The sequence below is a fragment of the Varanus komodoensis genome, unplaced genomic scaffold (assembly GCF_004798865.1).
Source record: "Varanus komodoensis strain SLA01 unplaced genomic scaffold, ASM479886v1 scaffold64, whole genome shotgun sequence".
NCBI lineage: Eukaryota > Metazoa > Chordata > Lepidosauria > Squamata > Varanidae > Varanus > Varanus komodoensis.
The window spans coordinates 2060772-2081411 of NW_025336273.1; the positions used below are offsets into that span (position 1 = coordinate 2060772).

General features: G+C 47.6%; 2 protein-coding genes across 14 annotated transcripts in view; one reads left to right on the plus strand and one right to left on the minus strand.

Annotated features, from left to right (window-relative positions):
• Positions 1-18028, minus strand: part of HMBOX1 (homeobox containing 1) — a 119257-nt gene extending 101229 nt beyond the window's left edge. For 10 of the 12 annotated variants that reach the window (XM_044450268.1, XM_044450265.1, XM_044450267.1 and 7 more), the window contains exon 1: positions 17732-18028. The gene's annotated coding sequence lies outside the window, so the exon portion shown is untranslated. Of the gene's footprint in view, positions 1-2283; positions 2412-17731 lie in introns of all 12 variants that reach the window. The other 2 variants (XM_044450260.1, XM_044450257.1) reach the window with 1 other exon arrangement.
• Positions 18029-18300: 272 nt separating this feature from the next.
• Positions 18301-20640, plus strand: part of INTS9 (integrator complex subunit 9) — a 68986-nt gene continuing 66646 nt past the window's right edge. For both annotated transcript variants that reach the window (XM_044450251.1, XM_044450252.1), the window contains exon 1: positions 18301-18389. In XM_044450251.1, coding sequence (XP_044306186.1) covers positions 18381-18389 — 9 coding nt within the window. In that variant the 5' untranslated portion in view covers positions 18301-18380. The remainder of the gene's footprint in view (positions 18390-20640) is intronic.

The window sequence follows — 20640 nt, forward strand, 5'->3', positions numbered from 1 at the left end:
CAGCTTTGGCTATGGGTGACATACAATTGTAACCTGACAATACTGTAATAATAAAAAGGTGGGACAGGAAGCTCAGAAGGCCTGCTTATTATCATTCACATGTCCAAAACAGGGCAGGGTACATTTGGGATCTTAAGGCAACAACCATGGCTAAGCATTATGCCTGCACAAGAAAGCTGGGAAGAGTTTGGACTCATCCTAGAATTCTTCTCCAAGTTTTCCAAGCCCAAAGATTAGCCCATCCAGTTTAGAGGCATAAAGTTGAATCTTTGCAGCTGTGTTTCAAGAGACCCAGCTGGTTTGTTCAAGGTCAGAGATAACACTTTCTTTTTAAAAAGCAAAACTGATTCAGTATTGCTCTGTATTGCTCTGACAGTGAGGAAGCTTTTCCTGATGTCCAGCCTGAATCTGGGTTGCCGCAACTTGAACTGATTATTCTGTGTCTCACACTCTGGCACCAGCAAGAAGAGATCTTACCTATATTAAACCCCATCTGCAGTTTGATGCTGTGTCCAGTTCTGGGCACCAAAGTTTAAGAATCATAGAATAGCAGAGTTGGAAGGGGCCAAGAAGGCCACCGAGTCCAACCCCCTGCTGTTGCAGGACACCAGTTCACACCATCCCACTCAGGTGGCTGCCCAGTTTCACCCTGAATGTCTCCAGTGTGGGAAAGCCCACCACCATTCTAGGCAGCTGGTTCCTCTGCTGTATTGCTCTGACACTGAGGAAGCTTTTCACAACATTATAGAATTTGATTCTGTCTTTCTTATAGTTATTAATCATATGCATATCTTGCCTTTTTTTCCTTTCAATGAATTCAAGGTGCCTCCTCTCAATCTTATTCTCACAATAACAACCCCTGTGAAGTAAGCTGGGCTGAGAGTCTCCAACCGGCCCAAAGTCACTCTGTGAGCCCCTTGGCTTAGTAGGAACTACAGGTCTCCTGAGTCCCGGTCCCTCACACTTAGCCACTATACCACACTGACTCCTGTCAAGTTGTTATTTATTTCAACAAGCCCTGAATGACTTTAGAATCTGCTGTGCTTAGAGCTGAGGAGCTGCCTTATTTTTTTAGTTCTGTTTTGTTGCTTTATCTCATTTTCTGCTTGCATGCTTTGGGTGTTTCCTGAAGAGTACAGGAGAAGGGTGCAGTTAATAATCAATAGTTTTAGCATCATGGCCTGCAGCAACTGACAAACCTGTTTTTGACCCTTTCATAACAACGCAAGGTACACCACCCATTTCCACGGGTTAATTAGGCATTGTGCGGAAGCCCTAACTTTCTGTTGGCCTTCACATGTCTGTGACTGACCTTAACCTTGGTATTTGTACAACCTTGCATGGGCGAGAAAGAGACTGTATGTGCAGGTACACCGGGAAAACCCAGAGTAAAGTTTTTGAACTTCCTTCTATAAAGGAAAAGACCAACAGCTGCAGCATTTGGCTTGTTGCTTATCCCTTTGTACTGGCAATGGTAGGTCAACAATATGAAATTGCCGCTTTTCTGGCAAAAATATGATCAGCCTCCATACAAGAAAACTGGAAAATTGCCCGTGAAATACCGATTTTTGCTAAAGGGAACCAGAGGGATCAGGGAAATTACAGACAAATTAACTTCTTTTCTGGGTAAACTGGTTGAAAACATTCTTTAAAAAAATGTGTATGCAGACTGAAGGACAAGACCTGCTGAGAAAAGCGTCAATATGGCTTATGTTTTACTGTATTTTATTGTTGTTTTAAATGTGTAACTTGTTATGGTTTTTATTATGGTTTATTGTGTTTTTATTTTATTTATTTATTTTTTATTTATTAAAACATTTTTATGCCGCCCCATTCGCCGAAGCCTTGGGGCGGCTTACAACAATAAGTTAAAATAATTATAATATAAATCAAGAATATAAACATTAAATTAAAAATATAAAAATACAGTATAAAATAAGCCACCCTGGCCAGATAAAATCCAATAATATGAACAGTTAAAATGCCGCTTGAATAAAAAGGTCTTCGCCTGGCGCCGAAAAACAAATAACGACGGTGCCAGGCGGACCTCTCTGGGGAGTGCGTTCCATAACTTAGGCGCCACCGCAGAGAAAGCCCTCCTCCGGGTACCCACCCTCCTAATTTCTTTCACGGAGGGCTCCCGGAGAAGGGCCTCCCCCGCCGATCTCATGTGTTGTGAGCCGCCCAGAACTGCTGTGGCACAAACGGGCAGCATACAAATGTTTAAAATAAATAAATAAATAAATAAATATGCCCACTGAGGCAAAGTCATGTCTCACTAACTTTTAGAGTTCTTTGAGAGTGTCAGCAAGCCCGCTGATGGGGTGATCTGGCAGACACGGTTTACTTGGACTTCCAAAAGGTGTCTGATGTGGTCGTTCTCCAAAGGCTCGTGAGCAAACTTAGCTGTCCTGGAATAAGAGAAGAGGTCCTTTTATGATCAATACCTGGTTAAGGAACAGAACGTGGAGAGGAGCAATGGCAAATTCTCCCAGTGGAGGGATGCAAACAGTGGGCCCATACTGGGACCGATGCTTTTCAACGTATTCATAACTGATCTGGAAGGAAGGAGTGGGGCAAGTTTGCTGATGATGCCAAATTATTTATGGTAGTTAAGACACACACACAAGGACCTTTCCAATCAGCTGCAAAATGGCAAGTTTAAAATACTGTGTATTGGGGCAAAACATCCCAACATCAAGTATAAGCTGTTGGAATCTGAGCCAGTGGAGACTGACGAAGAGAGAGGTCTTGGGGTTCTGCTGGACAGCTCAGGGAAAATGTCAGCCCCGGGCAGGGCAGTTGCAATAAAAGTGAATTCTATGTTAGACAGAATTAGGAAAGGAATTGCAAACAAAACTGCCAAGATCATAATGCCCCTGTATGAATCCAGGGTGTGACCACACTTAGAATACGGTGAACAGTCTGTAAGAAGGATACCCTAGAGGTTGAAAAACCAGAGAAAAAGTCAACTAAATGGATCAAGGGGCAGAAGCAGCTCCCCTATGAGGAAAGGTTACAACCGCTGAGGTTCTTCAGCTTGGAAAGAAACCAGTAAGAAAGGGAAGACACAACAGAGGAGAATGAATCACACATGGCGAACAGAGAGCTTCTTTGCTTCTTCCCCCACGACACTAGAACCCGGTGGGGGTATCTTATGACTGGGAAGAGATTCACGACAGAGAAAAAGAAGCCCTGCTTTGCACAGTGCACAGGGAAGCGAACGAAGCCACTTCCATGAGATGGCGCAATGGCTGCCAGTTTGAGCATCTTTAAAAGGGGAGTGGACACATGCCTGGAGAAGGCTATCAGGGGCTACGAGTCCAGATGACTAGGCGCCATCTCCTGCATCAGAGCTAGTGTGCCCATATATACCAGTCCCCTTCCCACCCAAGCCACAGTCCTCATCCAGATTAGGGGAGCCTTGACCTACTCAAGAATTGAAATGGGAAAAGGATGCGCCCGCTAGACGCAGGCGGAAAGCACTGTCAGCTTGGGCCATCAAGGTTACTTCCTGCGATGAACACACCAGCTCCAGTGTGGACCTCAGCGCTCTTCCTTGGCCAATGGATCCTGCTATTTGTCTAGAATCACAAAGCTGGAAGGACGCAGAAGATCAGCAAGTCAAATATCTGCCTCCAAATTGCTGCACAGATCAACCCTTTCACAGTAACATACAACTACCACACAACTCCAACAGAAAAGAGAAGTCGTTAGATTTAAGAACGTGCGAATCTTGGAGCTGGGATTGTGGCACCATGTAGAAAGGGGAGACCTCCCCTTGATCAAATGCCTTTGACAGCCAGATCAGAGAAATCCTACCGTGGCAATGGGGGAAGAATTATACATCTGGTTCCAAGACTCCTAAAAATTGATATGGATAGCTAAATATATTCCATTTTGTTCTTAACCAGCTCCCTTCCCAGGCCCTGTGTCTAAAATTTGGCCTTTGGGTTTAGAAATATAGGATGTTGAAGTATTTGGATCACAGTTTGATTTTCCCATTGAATACTGCCAGTTCCTATCATGTGTACATGTTTCAGCTGGGTTTACACAGCTGCAAAGAAAGCAAAACAGCTGCTGTACCTTCTGTGGGTACCCTTTAACATCAGACTAGATAACGTGGTTCCCTCCAGACATTAACTTCACCTCTCCCCTTCTTCACTGGGAGCTTCTCCCCACCCTGTTCAGAGATTTCACCATGTATTATTTATTTATTATTATTTATTACAAGCATTTATATCCCGTCCTTCCGCAGAAGTGCTCACACATGCATCCAAGCTGCTCTTTGTTCAATAAGGATTGGCAATTTGATTTTTAAAAAATAAAGGAGGCATATTTGGGATGCCAAATTCTTCTGCGGCTTATGCAGTGAATAGATCTCACTAATAATGAACCAGATCTGAGAAAGAACAGATTTAACCCGGATCCAAGAATTTCACATTAGCATGTTGGGTTGTTTTAAGGCAGACACAGGTTAAAAATAAAACTGTGCATTTCACAGTTACATGGTGAGATTTTCAGTTGGCCAACTAGGAGAGAAATGATTTCCCACTTTTGTGGATGGGTTGACTGCTTTACGAAGGGGAAAGAGACCAAATGTTTTACATGCTAATCTGAAACCTAAATTGCATCTATCCGCAAATGCTCTTCAATCTAGCCTTTCAGTGTTTAATCAAAAACGCATATCGTGCCACTAAACAAGAAACAAAGAAAACAACAATGTCTCATTCACATGAAAACTATTTTGGGATTGCATTAAATTAGAAGTCACACTCTAAACAAAGAAAGGCAGCCTAGCAGCAAGAACAGATCTGGCCAGCAGGAGACAAGGGGGTTCTCTCAGACCGATTTTGTGATTTGAGACATGTGGACAACAGCATCCTGGAGAATGAGGCGAGCAGCCTAAAGAGAGCAAAGGGGTCTGAGATGGTAGGTCGGCTGTACCCCTTCCAAGGGCAAGCATTTTCCCTCACCCTGCCGTTTAAAATCCTGAGACTTTTGGGTATAGGGCAGGGTATAAAACATTTAAATAAATGTTCCCTGGGCATCAATTACAGCAGGGGAGGAGAACCACTGGACCAAGGACCCAAAGTAGGGGACCTAAATTCCTTTGGAGAGCCAGGACTCCACCTCCTTTCCCAACAAACTGTAATCCGGTGATTTCCCAACATTTGTGCAGCTTTTCCTCCCATCTAAAAGTTCGAAATGCCTCTACTGAGGCTTCATTCTGTTGGGAAATTCAGATAATTCCTGGTAGGAAAAGGTTGGTTATATGTGCCTTTGTGTTATAAAAATACCTGCGCCTCTTTCTCAGAAAGCACCAGAATTCCAAGCCAGGCCTTTGTTTAGTGTTATTATCAGAGCTGCTCCTAAGAGAAGGAACTAAGCTCCCTTGAGGCAGCGACTACATTCAGGTGTAAAGTTAACTTGATTGAGGCTTTTGTGCTGCTAATCTTCTAGCAACAGCAACCTGACCTGACTGATTCATGTTCAAACTGGTAGCCAAGACCAGCAATGACTCCTGATTGTTACGTCAATCTCCAGTCATCAGTGGCGGTGCATTAAGTTCCCTCTGCAGATCTCACATTCTTTTGCTTGCGTTCCCTTTATTTCGTCATCACCTGCCCTGCTGCCGTGTACATGTGACTTGGAACTTATAAAACACTCTGTATATGTTCTAAAGCATGTAGACGTTTTGTACCTCTACCTGGGGGCGCACTGTTGCTAGATCTGCAGGTGACTCAGTTGGTCTCACCAATAAAACTGCTGAAGTTCAAGATGATTTAGGTATTCCCTGCAACTCTGAGCGTTCTTTCTACCAATTGAAATTCTGGGACTCTCTCAGTTCCTGGCAGCTACTTTGGTCTGATTGAGAAGGGACTTTGTCAGTGAGCCAATGTGGTGGATTGGCTGGAAGACTGGGCAGGGACCTGGGAGATCCAGGTTCTAGTCCCCTCTAACTCTCAGCCTGACCTACCTCACAGGGTTGTTGTTACAAGATTGAGAGAAGGAGGATTATGTAAGGGACTCTGCAATCCTTCAAGGAAAAAAGGTGGGATATAAACAAACCAATGTTTCCTGGGCAAATGCCACTGACAACGAGAGCAGACTGGCTCAGCATCTCCTTCTGTTTCACTCAACTGTTCGCAAGCTGTGAATCAAGCAGTTTGCTCCAACACTGGAGCATTCCTTAAAACCCAAGTTTCACAAAATGCCATACGGATGCACGCACACTTGTGCAAGCCAAAGACAGACACAAACAACAGCATCGCTAGCTAAGCCTAAAAAGAAGCTCAGCCATTATTTGCACGTTTGGATGGATAAGGTCCGTAACTGAATACAGACCCCAAATTGTGTGCATCTGTATTTACCTGGAATGTAATCGGAAACTTCTGCCCAGGAAATGGATGGAAAAGCACCGAGACCTCTTTGGTTTGCTTTTTAAACTGGGATTCCTTGCCTGTTGCATTTGTTGATCATGTTCTCACCAATGTTATCAATCCGCTGCTATTCAGAAGGTTTCTTGGAAGGTGTCCAGATAGGTGCTACCTAGCCAAGCTCCTGAGGCACAGCTGCGGGCTACTGACTCGGTGCTTTGAGGCCTCGTGCTTTCCCCACAGGCAGTACCACCGATCTTGCTAAGATGCTGCTTTTTAACTCAGCCTTTCACCTTCTGCAGCCCACATACATAGAAATTCTTTCCAAGAAAGCAAATACATGTAATAGTTTTACAAGTTCCAGCTCATGCCTCCCTTTGCTATACTGCCTGCAAAGTCTGTGGCTGGAAGACCCTGCAAAGCTCAAACCATCTTGTCAACTCTACCTGGGAGTTGTAGTTTGGTCCTGGGCCCCAGAGGAAAACCAAATCATCCATAAAAGGCTTGGCAAAACCAGAAGCTTATTATTCCAAAATCTGCCATCCCCTTTGTGGAGGACAAAATTAGATCGACAATGTTGAAACATGCTTTATTCTGGTCTCCCGAAATGTGCAAGAGCAGCTTCCCCAACCTGGTGCCCTCTGGATAGGTTCAGGCTATAGGTCCTTGAGGACCGGAGACGTGGAAAGTTGTAATCAAACATAGCTCAAGGGCACTGGGAGGGCGATGGATGCGCAAGATCATCTTTTCCTGTTCTCCCCACTCCAAATGGAGCCATTTCTCCTTCTCTTTTACTCTATTTAAGTGTTTGAGTTTTCTTTGTACCCAATGCATTGTCTTAAATACGTACTGTGACAATAGGAAAAACATTTAAAAATAGTAATAAACAAAGAACTGATCCATTTTATGAACTTATTCTCCCCTTCTCAAAAGGCGTCCTTGCCAATTTCCAGCACACACATTTTGAGCCAGCCGAGGAGATTCCCAATTAATAGAAAGTTTCCTGCACGCTGTTAGAGAATTCTGTCCCAGCGTGAGCTGGCAATGTTGGAAGGAGGAAAACCCGTTAGCGATTCCAGGCAGGATTATGAATGGCAAGACACGCAAACACCACCTGCCTCACCTGCCCACACGGCCAGGGAAAATGGCACCTGAAATGCAGTAGCGAAGAGGATGCGGCAGTGAAACATTCCCAAAGGAAACCCCCACATCCAAAGGATTTCGGGAAACGTACGGGGCATGCAGCTCCCCTTTGGAGAACCACCGTGCATGCATGGGCTTGTACCCCACACCAGCCCCGCTGAGCAGACCCAAAGCAGACTGGAGTCAAACTAACACAGGACGCATCCCATTGGAAGCAGCCCTTGAAGCTTCTTTACACCAAAGGTGCTTCCACATGGACATCTCCTAGCACTATCAGTCATGCTGCAACTATCTGTCCTCTTCCTGAATGGAGCTTTGGTGGAAAAAGACGGTAGACAGCCATGCAATCTGTGTAAATTCTCACATCCAAGGCAAGATGCGACAAAAGCCTTGCCTCCGACGCACCCCGAGCTCTAATTAGGGTTGCGGTGCCAATCAAAGTCTTGCAAATGGGCTTGTCCGTTGGAGGTACAGGGCTAATGTTTACCTGCTTGAAGGCTCTTTCTGCCTTGTGTGGCCTCCATCCCCATTGTCTTGCCCTACTGTGCCTCTTGCAAACTGCCCCCCCCCCCCGATTCCCCACCCCTCCTCCAAGCGGTCTATAGAGCAGACAGGTTATTAAAGCAGCTTGTCCAGCCCTCATCCGGGTAGCCCCTTCGGGGGCTGCCTGCATCCGCATGTGTTTCATGTACTCCTGAATAAGCTGTAAGTGTTCTGGGTAACTCTCTTGTGGGGGGGGGGGCTCCACTCTTGCCAGCGCTTATCACCAGGCTAAATATAAAAGATCCATGCAGCCAAGAATGCCCTTCCGTCCACAGCAGGTCTTCCCTGCTTCCGGGCCTTGCAGGAGTCATCGGCCCATTCTTGCTCGCGTACCTCACTCGTGCCACTGACGCGCAATTCAGGGCTGTGGGATGTCCCACAGCCTTTTTGGCTGGCAAGCAGGGCATCAATGCTATGAAGACATGGATAAATTCTGTGGCGGGGAAAAGGGTGGCTGCAACTCCCTTTGCTTCCGGTCCACTACACCGGAAGCCCAGCTTCCCTTCTTCCCTTACGCTGTCACCCCTGGCTTCGCCGAAGTCCCGAGACGCTAGTAATGGGGCGGCCTATAAAAGCTTTAAATAAATTAATTAAGAGGCACGTGGTCTTGGAAGTGGAAATGCAGAGAAGCACTTTCAGAAAGGCGTGGGTCTAGGAGCTGCCAGAGAGACAAAATGTCACTCGCTTAGGAAGAACATTACCTACACGGCTCGTCGCCAGGATTAACAAATGCAAAAGCAGAGAATGTTCCAGTCAAGGATTTTGTTGTTGCAATCTTGCTCTTCATGTGGATGCAGGAACCATCCAAGCACGAGCATACGTGCTTATCACTTAGGGACTGCATTTGTAGATGCACGTATACTGGGATCTGGGGCTGTTAATGCAAACATATGTACATTGCTCTCCTCCAAAGTACCACCCCCCAATGGGGAAGAACTCAGAAAAACTTTTTTTTTTAATGCTATGTGTTCGGTAGTTCCTATTTCCGTTTTATTATTCTTAATTTCTTCAAAGTAAAAATGAACAGTAATATATTTAAATACAGGACATGTGAATCCATTTCTCCCCATTCTTTCTGATTACCTAGGATCCTTATTTGATGCAAACAAGTTTATCTGATAAAGTTATCACTTGTCCTAACAGATCCTAGAATTCCATGTACCGTGTATTCTTCTCGGTATTAGCAATTTCAGTAAAAGATCACATGCCATGCTTGGCCCCTTTGGACCTAATGACGTTCAGAAAGTTTCTCCATTACTGTTAGGTTCGAAATTTTCTGTTTCCATTGAAAAGAAAGATTATCTGCTGATTTCCAGTTACCAGCAATGTCCAGTCTGGCTGCCATCCAGAAAAAAACATGCAGATACTCTTTGTTATGTTTGTGTACTAGAGTCCATATAAACAGTAGCCCCCAGTTTTGCAGACGGTGTTATATCTGGCCGGGTGACCTCTCTGGCCACGGCAAAGCCCTTGCGCAAGCGAGGAGACCAACAGTTGGGGTTTGCAGGACAGTTAAAACAGCTCTGCTTTAGTGGTGAAACATGTAACCTTGCCTCATCTTCAATTGACATTCTTGCTTTTTAAAAAGATACTATTTTCCCTGAGAGGGGGCACAGAACTCTGCATCTGCTCAGACGCACACAACCTTAGACACCAGAAGGCATGTACATAAGACTAGCCAGTTTAGATTTCCAAGGAAAAGATGAAAACCTAAGGATGATTTCCCCAACCTGATGGATTACAACTCCCATAATTCCCACATGACATGGTCAGTGATGGGATTTGTGGTCTAACAAATGTGGAGGGGGCCAAGCTGGGGAAGGCTACACCAGGCACCAAAGAATAACTGCGTATGTTATGCAGCCATATTATGCACGAAATTTGATTTTGGGATTCCCAGCTTGACAAGTCATGTTTCTAGTCCCTATGCCTGCAAAGCCAAGGCTTGGACTGAGGAATTATAATGCTGAGGCATGAGTGTGGGTCTTGCAAACAACTCTGTTATGCAGCAGAAAGCAGCATGCATGCTTTATTCATGCACGCAGGTTGCAGAATCGAATTGTCCTAGCCAGAGAAAAATGCCCATTTTAAAAAAACCATCCCTCTTGCCTAAACTTTAAGCCATGAATGGGGGCCGCATCACATCCATTTCTGGAGGCCATTGCTTTGTGTTAAGGCGCATGCTTTGAATGCAAGATTCCCTGGCAGTCTTGGGCAACAGGGATGGAAATAAACGCTGCCCGACTCTCCGGAGAGCTGCAGTTCGTCTGCGTAAACAGCATTTTGCCAGATAAACCAAAGGCCTGACGTGTGATGTGGCATCCAGTGTATTCCTGGAACACTTCTTGGAACAATCCATGCTCTTGTAACCTCCAGATTAGATTACTGTAAAGCTTCAGCTGAGGGGCTGCCTTTGAAGACTTCTTGGAAACAGTCAGTCTAGAATACAATCATTACGCAGCTTTAAAACGGCTTTGTCGGCCGCTGCTCCATTTCCGAGCATAATGTAAGGTGCGCATGCTTAACTACAAAGCTCTGTTGGGCCTGGAACTTCAGGGACCTCTTCCCTCATATGCCTGTCTGGGGACTACATGCCCCATCATCCACTGCCACTCTTCAGGTGCCCTGGACCTCTCAGGTCAGGCAGGTGATGATGGGGAGCCAATACCAAAAAGGCCCTCTTGCCCATCTCCAGAACGCGCTCCCAGGGCAGCTCCCTTGCTGTCCATTCTCACCCCTTTCCAGCCCTAGGCAAAGACCTGCTTGTTTTCCCAAGACGTTTAAAAAAGGTCAGTGCTGTTTTAAAACCACAACAGAGCTTTTTTCTTGGTGCTTCAAAAACCTCCACATCATTGTGATGGCTGCAGAACGCTCTGACAGCGAGGAACAATGGGGTGCAGTATAAATTTAGAACTAAAACAATCAAAAAGGAAATGGACATGTTTAAACAGCTACAGTTGTGGGGAAAGCTGTACAACTCACTCCTCCTCATTATACACATACCAGAGAATTTATATTTCGGTATTATATTATAGTGCCCATTACTGCCGGTGATGGAAATTGTAGTCCAGCACGCCTGGGTAGCCTAGGGTTGAGCAAAGGTAATCTTCCAGATATCAGTAAACCAACATTCCCCAACCTGGTGTCCTCGAGATATTTTGGGCTACAGTTCCCAGGATTCTTGGCAACTGGCCACGCTGGCCGGGAAGGCACCAAGTTGGGGAAGGCTGGCCTCGACCCTTCACAAAGCAGCTCACACTCCATAGAAATAGAAACATGCCAAAAATAGAAATCCAATTACAAAAACTAAGATGATAAACACACAGTCAGGGACAGGCAAAAGAGCTTTCTGCTTGAGGCAAATATAGCGAGTCATTCATGCCCAGTTCATGTACTGTTGGGGGAAGGCTGGCAAGACGGCAGGCCTACCCGAGCGCGCCTCTCCATGCACTTAATCGTGGAGAATTTTACAACAATGGTACCCACTCTACAACTGGCGTGCACACACGACGATCGCCGTAAATTACATGGCAGGAATAAACCGTGCCTGGATATAGTTCGTAAGAGTTATGAAACGGTCAACAAGTGCAGTAAAAAAAGAAGGCACGAGTCCGTGGAGCAGGGCGGGATTGCTCCATTTGGACATGGGCAGGGGCTCACACCTTTCCAGCCCCAGCAGCCACGCGCGGTGCCAGCTGGGGGGCAGCCCACATGCACGCAGAGGGAGGCAAGCACGGACAGATGCGCAAAAGAGCCCGACAAAGATCGTTAACTCCTCACTGCTAGCAGCATGTGGATGGGGGCATCTCTGTGAGAGAACAGAGGGCCCAGCGAGTGGGGAAATGGGGAAGGGGGGATCCAGGGTGATCTGTGGGTCCAGCCTCCATTGCAGGGCTGCAGTGAAGGCTCTGGAAGGCCACATCTGGTCTCCAGGTCCAGAGGCTTTCGTCAGGCACAGCTGAGCGTTCTTATGCTCAGGAGTAGACGCAGACTCCGCTTCTGCAGCGAAGGACCCCAACTTGCCATTTACAACTCCGAGGAGTCAAACGGGTTGGCTGCGGAGACATGCGGGAGGGCTGTTCTGCATTCACAGCAGAGAGAAAAGCATCTCCCGGCCTCACCATTCACGGAAGGAAACGGCACACAGGCCCAGTGGCCGATAAGCGCTGCAGAAACGAGCGACCCGTATCACGGGACTGAGTCAGGTGTGAGGCAGCAGTTTCTCTCCCTCTTTTAACTCCGTTCGCCTTCTTACAAGCAACTTTAATGTCATGATCATCTGTGCACAGCAGAATATCCTACTGAGCTCATGGCAGGCAAGATCTCTCTGTCTCTCTTCCATTTTGGAAGAAAGGCAGTGAGATTTCTTTAAAGGCACATTAGATAAACAAACGGTCCTTCTTCCCCCAAACCTAGAAGCAATGCGCCGCTTGGAAAAAGCCCCACTTTCTTCCCAAGTGTGGGATCCGACCATGTTATCCTTCACATTAATCAGTCGGAAGTGATGACATCATCTCTCGCTCACACTCATTCAACTGGATTGCAACCCTCGAAAGGCTGATGGGGCCCACCTGGTTCTGCCAGGCTATGAAAAACAAGCTGGTTAAAAGGTCTTAAAAGTCCTACGCAAGTTTAGCCAGAAAAAACGGCTGGGGCTTGCTGGCTTGGGCAACCTGAGAGATGCAGGCCCTTTCTGGGGGCCAAACATATCCAGGACTGCAACCTGAGAGATGCTATGCACTTGTCCTCTCGGGAATACATGACCACAATCATAGGCAGGTTTACCTGGATTGGTCCTCTTCAAATCTGTGGGACTTTCTGCCAAGCAAGCCTTGCATCTGCTCCACCTGGACTAATTCTACCCAAGAGTAACTAATCTCTGGGGGATCTCACGCACCTCAAGAAAGCCAAGGTGGTGTGGTGACTTGGGAGACCCAGGTTCCAGGTCCTCCTTGCCATGAAGCTCACTGAGAGATTCTGGGCCTGTCACTCTCAGGCCAACCTACCCCACAGGGTTGCTGCTGTGGGGATAAAATGGGGAGAAGGCGAACCTTGCCTTGTAAGCCACCTTGAGTTCCTCGCAAGGGGAAGCAAAGTGGGATGTAAGGAGAAGGGACATGCTCACACAGCCCCAGGCATGGCATATCCATATCGCACGCATGTCTGATGGATATGTGCCCTTCACCTGTTCTGAGCACTCTCCCGCATCCTTCCTCACCCACCTGAATTTTCAGCATGGAGGGGAAGGGGAGTGGAGAGAGTGTGCGGTACCAATAAGGGCTTTGAACCAGCATCGGATGGACTGGGGATCTCTGAGTGGCAGAATCTGCCCGCCCTTTTCATTCTTTGGGAAAGCCGTGATGACTCAAAGACTGGGGAAGGGGGCTCTAGCAAAGGTGACATAAATACAGATGGGATAATCACTGTTATCAACTAAATTACTAATGCTTATTAATGAATAAGCAAAAACTATTAATCTAATAAATAAGAGAAGGGAATGGACCACTGGAAAGATGCTGCCGAACAAGATGGACCTTCGGCTTGCCCCAAGAGGGCTCTGCCTCTGTTCTTACGGAAGAGGTCGGCATATTCTAAAATGCAGCAGAAGATACACAAAGCAGGATTCCCCAACCTGGTGCCCTCCAGAGGGATTAGATTTCAGCTCCACCACCTTGAGCCATCCCTTGCTGTTCGCAGCCCAGTACATCCGGAGGTGGCTGGGCTGGGAATAATGAAGAGTCAGAGGCTGCCCACCCTACACAGCTCTGAGGCCTGTCGGCGTGAAGCAGGTTCCGACATTTCAGAGAAGCCAGCCTTTAGTCCAGGGTTCGAGAGGATTCAGAAGCAGGCAGCAAGAGAGATTCACACCGCTACGATTTGCAAAACTCAGCCCTGGCTAGCTGGCTTTGCCCACCGCCTTCCAAGACATCAGAAATGTTTTTCTCTTCCCCACAAGCCTGGCAAAAAGGAAGCTTCGAGGCAGCTCGGAAAACAATAGTGCTTGAGGACATCTCCGAAGGCTGAGGAAACATCTTCACTCGTTAACAAGCTTTGTAAGTGAGTTGAGTTCAGGGCTAACTTGTTGTTCAAACAGCTCCCAACAGACTTTCGCCAGCAATGAGCTGCCGGTGAAAAGTCTTGGCTGTTCAGCCCAGCACTGCTGAATATGACCAATACGGGCCATTTTTGCAGCCACTGCAAACTGCATTGGGTGGAAACTCCTGACGATCCAAACACACACTCTGGACAGGGCCCTCTGGATAGGTGGGCTGAAAAACCAGCCTGCGTGGACAGGGGAAGGCCAGAGCAGATAATATCTGATTTTGTAGCCCTGTAGGTCCACATGATCACAGAGCGAAACACAATGCCAAACTAGTTTTACAGATCCCTCCAGAAACTTAGATTTCGTTCCTTGGTTAATTCAAAACATGGATTCTATTCACAAAACCCTCTCTCTCTCTCTCTCCCTCTCTCAATGTATGTGACCCTACAGATATGTGCACACTCTTACACACAACTTTCATTATACTAAAGAGAAAGACCAAAGATTTGTAGGTCTTTGAAGAATCGCCAACCCCATGCAAGCAAGCTGGGGTTTTCCACTTAAATTTGGAGAGCTTCCCTTAGCATTCTTTGACACCAGAATCCTTTGCATCACCATAAAGAAGCAACCCAAACTTCAGTGGGGAAACCCAATGCCCTTCTGCAGGGGGATCCTTTTAAGCACCATCAAGGAAAGCTGTCCCCATCTAGGCATGATGATGCTATAATAAGGAAGGAAGGACGAACCCTCCACAAAAGTGGCTTCATTGGTTTCCTCCTCTATAATTCACTGAAACACAAAGAGGACTTTTTTTCCCCAAATGGTTTATTTAGAATACCTGTAGAGATCAGGTTTCACCTTCCCATGTAGGGATGGGGACAGAGATCGCAAAAACAGCAATGCCATTACAATAAAATACTGTTGCTTTTATATTCACCCTCCATTAATGCATTTCAAGGGAGTGCACAAAATTCATTAAAACAATTAAAGCTGAAATGAAAACCCACAGTAACATGAGGAGATCTCAAGTTAACCATTAAAAATGGCACGAGCTTGGTTAAATGTTCTTCACAGACACAAAAAAACATCATCACGGGCAGAGAGAATTCCAAATGCAGCATTTGCACAGAGCTTCTGGTGGTTCGCATGCATTATTTCCAACAACCTCTAAGGTAGGTCAGCATTGCTAACCTTATGACACGGATGGGAAGGGCTGAGTCTGAGGCAGGCACGGCACTCATCTGTCTCCACTACCGGGGAGTAATTCCTAACTGCATTCCATGAAACTTCCATTTGCACTGCCAGCACAACACTGTGCTTTTCGTAATTTTATGGCCAGGACAGGATCTGACCACAAGCCTTCCTAATTAACAGTTCAGTCACTTAAGCACGACACTGTATCTGCTCCCATGAAGTTGCCCAAGGAAACTTGCGCAGTCCTAGATTTGAAACTAAGGTTGCTTTCAGGGGAGACTTTTAACCTGCCATCAGCCAGCCCATTCATGAGATTTTACAGGGGGTCCAGATGGCAATCACTTCTGCCTGCAACCCACCCATGATTTCTCATCACTTCTCCTGTATTTGTTCCTACTAGAAAAGAAGAAAAGCCCAACTGGAGGCAGAATGGCTTTTCACTGGTAGTTCTAGGAACCCTCTGTCTGGAAGCACCCAGCACCTCTGAGGTGCAAACTCAGAGAACCTCAATGACTCCCCTCTTCACACCATCCTTGCATCTGGGAAGATTTTTCAGCATGATGGATTTGAACTTCCTGAGAAACAGGGGCAGGAGTTTTCAAAAACTGTCAAGCTTTTGCACCAAGTGTTAAGTGACCGAGATATTGCAACAAGCCCTGCAAACGGAGAATGCAGCAGCTCCGTACACAAAGCGGGCCATATATGAGCATATGCTGCCTCAAATCCGTACATTGTTGTGGTTCCTATTGAACTCTCCTGTGCATTTCCCCAGCAGACTGTCATGCCGCTCCGTTTGAGAGGGGAGTCATTCCCCTCTCCTGCCCCCAACCTGCAAGAGAGCCGGAGGCACACCCCAGCGCCTCCGCTGTACAACTGCTCCCTGTGCCAAAGACCATCAGCCACTTCCCTGGGAAACAAGCCGCATGCTTCTGCACAACCTGTGCACATTTTGCACACTGAAATTCTCATCAGAATCACACTTGAAAAGCCAACAACAAGCCCACGATATCTGCTTCTTTGGCACAAACAGTGTGTGTAAAAACACATGCACACACGCTGACCCATAACTCAGGTTCAGACAACTGGTTTTAGTGAAACGGAGGCAACCGAACTATTAAAGTTCAGTTAGAGCCAAGAGCTCAGTTTTACTAAAGGAGCGGCTAAAGCTGCCTGTAATTCAAGCATCAATTGCCTTACATCAGCACTGGGATCAATTCCCTGGCAAAACTGACCACTGATGAAACTAGATCTCTTTTCTTCTTTTTATACCCATTCCCCATTTCAGGCACTCTGAAGGCGGTGGGGAGGGGGAGACACCACCCAGTTGAGGAAAACAAGCACTCTGCAGGATCATCAAAAAGTCTGTGCCTTCACTAGGCAACATAATCTCTTTTGCACACTGTCATATTATCCAGCAAACCCCAGCAGTTAAGTAGCAAGAGCAAGCCGCCCCATTATCCTGACAAACCAGCAGTATAACCCCACATTTTGCACATGCCAAAATTCTCATGTTGTTCACACGGAACATGGGAAACCTGCACGTCTGCCCTCCCTTAGCTCCGTCTGACTTTTCTCATGCCCTAAGGGAGCACCACCTTGACCTACAGGAGAACACATTTCCCATTTATTGGAAAACCATCCTGTCAAACCAGGGTGGCTCTAATAAGCTACACTTAATGCTAAGATCACCCAAGCTCTGATATGGTGCTCCAACATTTCCAGAAGCTTGGAAAAATCCTCAACTAAAAGCCAGGCAATCTCACACCCATCGTTTCATCTTTGGGGTCATTAATCTAGAAGTGCCACCACCATTTCTTTCTAAACTAGCCATCTCTCCATTAGATCAGCACAATGTCAACTTGATCCGCTTCAAAAAGACTGTGGGGGGACCCAGCCTTCCCTGCCGGTCTGTCTGGGCACCAAAAGGGTGGCTAAAGTGAGCTAGCCAATCTGTGATAAGTGGTTTTGCGTAGGCACCCAAAGAGGCATTTCGTCTCTGTCTCTTTGCCGACACTATCAACAGCTTACAGTTCAAGGGGAAAGAAAGGGAAGCAAACATCGCTGTGTTTCCAAACTTCCCTACCAAAACCAAAATAAAAATAATCACAGCACGCCAGCTTAGAGGGGATTTCTTCTTCCATTTCAGCTCTGAGAGTGAGGGAAAAAACCCCCTTTTCCCCTCTTCCGTCGACTCCAAATTCGTGCAACCTCACTAAGTCACTTGAGAAGCATTTTTAAAGGGGCACCTTTCCCCCGCCCCCGCACAAACACACTTACTCCCAAGTGCGAAATCGAATTCCTGCAACCAGACCAAAACAAAAGGGGGAAAAGCCAGCCCACCCACTGCTTTCCTTCTGCAAGGGGACTTGTGGTGCCCCCCGCCCACAGCTGCCCAGATCGCGCCCTCGCCCGCACAGACCTCGCTCACCTTTGGGTGCTGGCTGCTTTCTCTCCACTTGACCATTGAAGAGCAGAAGTTGGGGGGTGGCTCCCAATGCGAAAAGCAAGGAGGGGTTTGTGTTTTTTTTTAAGGGGGTCTGCAGAGGAAATGAAGGAGGAAGCTCCTGGGGGTGCAAAAGGCTTCGGGCTCCCAGCTCCGGCTTCTCCTGGACCGCACCAGGGAGAGGAAAAGCCCCTCCCGCTCCTTCCTGCTCCCTTTTGGGCTCAATCAGACCAGACTGACTGTCTTTGTCTGTCTGACAAGCGCCATGTTGATATCAACATCCAAGCTCCCACCTGCTGCCGCTGTGAGACCCTGGGACTTGTAGTTCCTTCTTCCCAAGGGTGACGGGCTGACGCCGGCCGCCCAGAACTACGACTCCCGGCATGCTCCGCCCGCGCCGCCACGCCAATGGACGACAGCAGACGAGAGAGCGATGAGGCGGAACGGGGCGCAGAGACTACAGTTCCCAGCGTGCTTCCCGGCGGGCTGGAGGGATGGCTCCCCATGACCTCATTCTGGGAGGGGAAAGAGCGAGTCGGGCACGCGAAGAAACTACACGTCCCAGGATGCCCCGGGGCAGGGTTAGGCCAGGAAGAGCCGGAGATGGTCCGCTCTAAATAGAGCCGGGTAAAGCATGAAGCTGGTGAGTGAGGTGGGGGGCGGGTGAGGGGGGGGGCAAGGCTTGAGGTGCGGTCTGTGCCCCCCAACTTGTTGCGGGAAGTGCAGCCCCTGGGCCATTTGAGGGGCGGGAGGTGTGCTCTTGTGAGTCTTAATTTTAAAAACCATTCCTTTTTCTCCCCTCGCCCGGAGGAAAATAGAGGTTTGGGGGGGTTTTAGCATTTTATTCTGACACTTAAATAAATGCATACACTTATACTTAAAACAGGAACGATACATACTAACAAATCTAAGGGGTGGTGGGGATTAGCGGGTTTTTAAGCTTGCCTCTGCCACTTACAGGGACCATATTCGATTTGAGCCAGAGCTCAGCTCCACCACCTGCCCCAGCGCTGCGGGTCTCTGCCATAAAATGGCTGACAATCAGCGCAGGAGGCTGTGCCCTTGAGCATGTGCAGAGTGCCTTTGCTGTCCAGTGAAAACTGCAACCATTTTGCGTATTTGGACTTAAGGCCAAAAGTTGGCCAGGTAGGTGGGAGCAACTTTTAGATTTTAAAAAAATGCCGTACTGGCATACGGTGGAGGTGCCTCCCTTTGGCACCAAGACTTAGAGTCATGAGATGGTAGAGGCAGGACCTCTGTGCATTTTTGTTTTGTACCGATGTTGCAAATGTTTGCCTTTTCCAGTTCCTTGCTTATTTTGATCTATTCAAACAAGTGCGTACATTTGCCAACATCAGATATCCTTGCAATTTGCCTGTATGACTCTCAAGTGGTATAAGGTTTTTTTTTTAAGCTTTGCAACGTGTATCTAGGTGTTTATTCTAGATGGACTGTTGGACCGGCCTGACCCTCATGTTCTTAGACTGCAACCTAAGTTGCAAAAGACGTTGACCGGTCAGGCAGCCGCATCTGAAAACCTCTCAGTGGGTTCATCAGACCCACATTGCCTAATAGGATGGTGGTGGGACATCTTTGGTGTCCAGATGTGGCTACATCTAGTACTCCTAAAGTGTGTGCGTTTTGGGTTGAAGTGTGTGCCTTCTCACTCACACTCATCCTCTATTTGTCACTTAGAAGTCCAAGTGGTTTTAATTGTGTGCAGTGTTATGCAATTTGGATTGTTGTGTAAAGGTTGAAGGGTGCAAGTCCTGCTTTGCCAAAGGCCAAACCCCCAAATATCTAGGTAGGGCTAGGAAAGTAGCTTTCCTAGAACTGGGAGAGTTGCTGCCTGTCAGTGCCGACTGTACTGGCCTAGACACCCCTTACTTGGTACAAGGCAGATGCGGAACAGGATGTATGCGTTGCTCCATTCAGTCAGTGCCATCAGGCTGCCTTCTGCACGAAACACCTTTATCTGGTGAGTGAAAAATAGATCCTTGCACTAGCCCAGTTCAGCAGTGATATCGGCTAATACGTTATAGAAACAGAGCGAGTCAGAACGGACCACCTGGGCCATCTAGTCTGACCCCCGGCTCCAGTCGGCTCCGCTCACGACATGCCCACCATGTACACGTCCAGCCTATCTTTGAACCCCCGCACCAATGGGGCCTCAACCATCTCCCGTGGAAGCCCATTCCACACCCTGGGGGTCCTGACTGTCAGGAAGTGCTTCCGGGCATCCAGATTGAACCCTGGTTCCCTGAACTTTGCTCTGTTGGAGCCCCTCTTGCCCTCCTGTGACATCCCCTCACATACCTGTATGTCACCAACAGATCCCCTCTGAGTCTCCTCTTCTCCAGGCCGAAGAGGCCCAGTTCCCTCAGTCTCGCCTCATACGGCATCCCCTGCAAACCGACCACCATCCTTGTGGCCCTGCGCTGCACTGACTCCAACCTGGCTATATCCTTCCTGTAATGAGGGGCCCAAAACTGAGCACAATACTCCAGTTGCGGGTGCACCAGAGTTGTATAGAGTGGTAGTAATACCTCTCTTGATCTAGAAGCCACACTTCTGGCTATGCAACCAAGGGTGGCGTTCGCCCTCTTGGCCACCACATCGCACTGCTGGCTCACGTTCAGCCTGCAGTCCACCAGCACCCCGAGGTCCCTTTCACAAGTGCTGCTCTCCAGCCACTTGTCCCCCAACTGTCCTTATGACACCCATTCCTATGCCCCAAGTGCAAGACCTTGCACTTATCCACCTTGAACGCCATCCTGTTGTCTCCTGCCCACTTCCACAGTCTGTCCAGATCCTTTTGTGTCTGGAGTACCTGCTCCTCAGTTGTGGCCACTGCCCCAGTTTTAGTATCATCTGCGGATTTGATCAGCAGACTG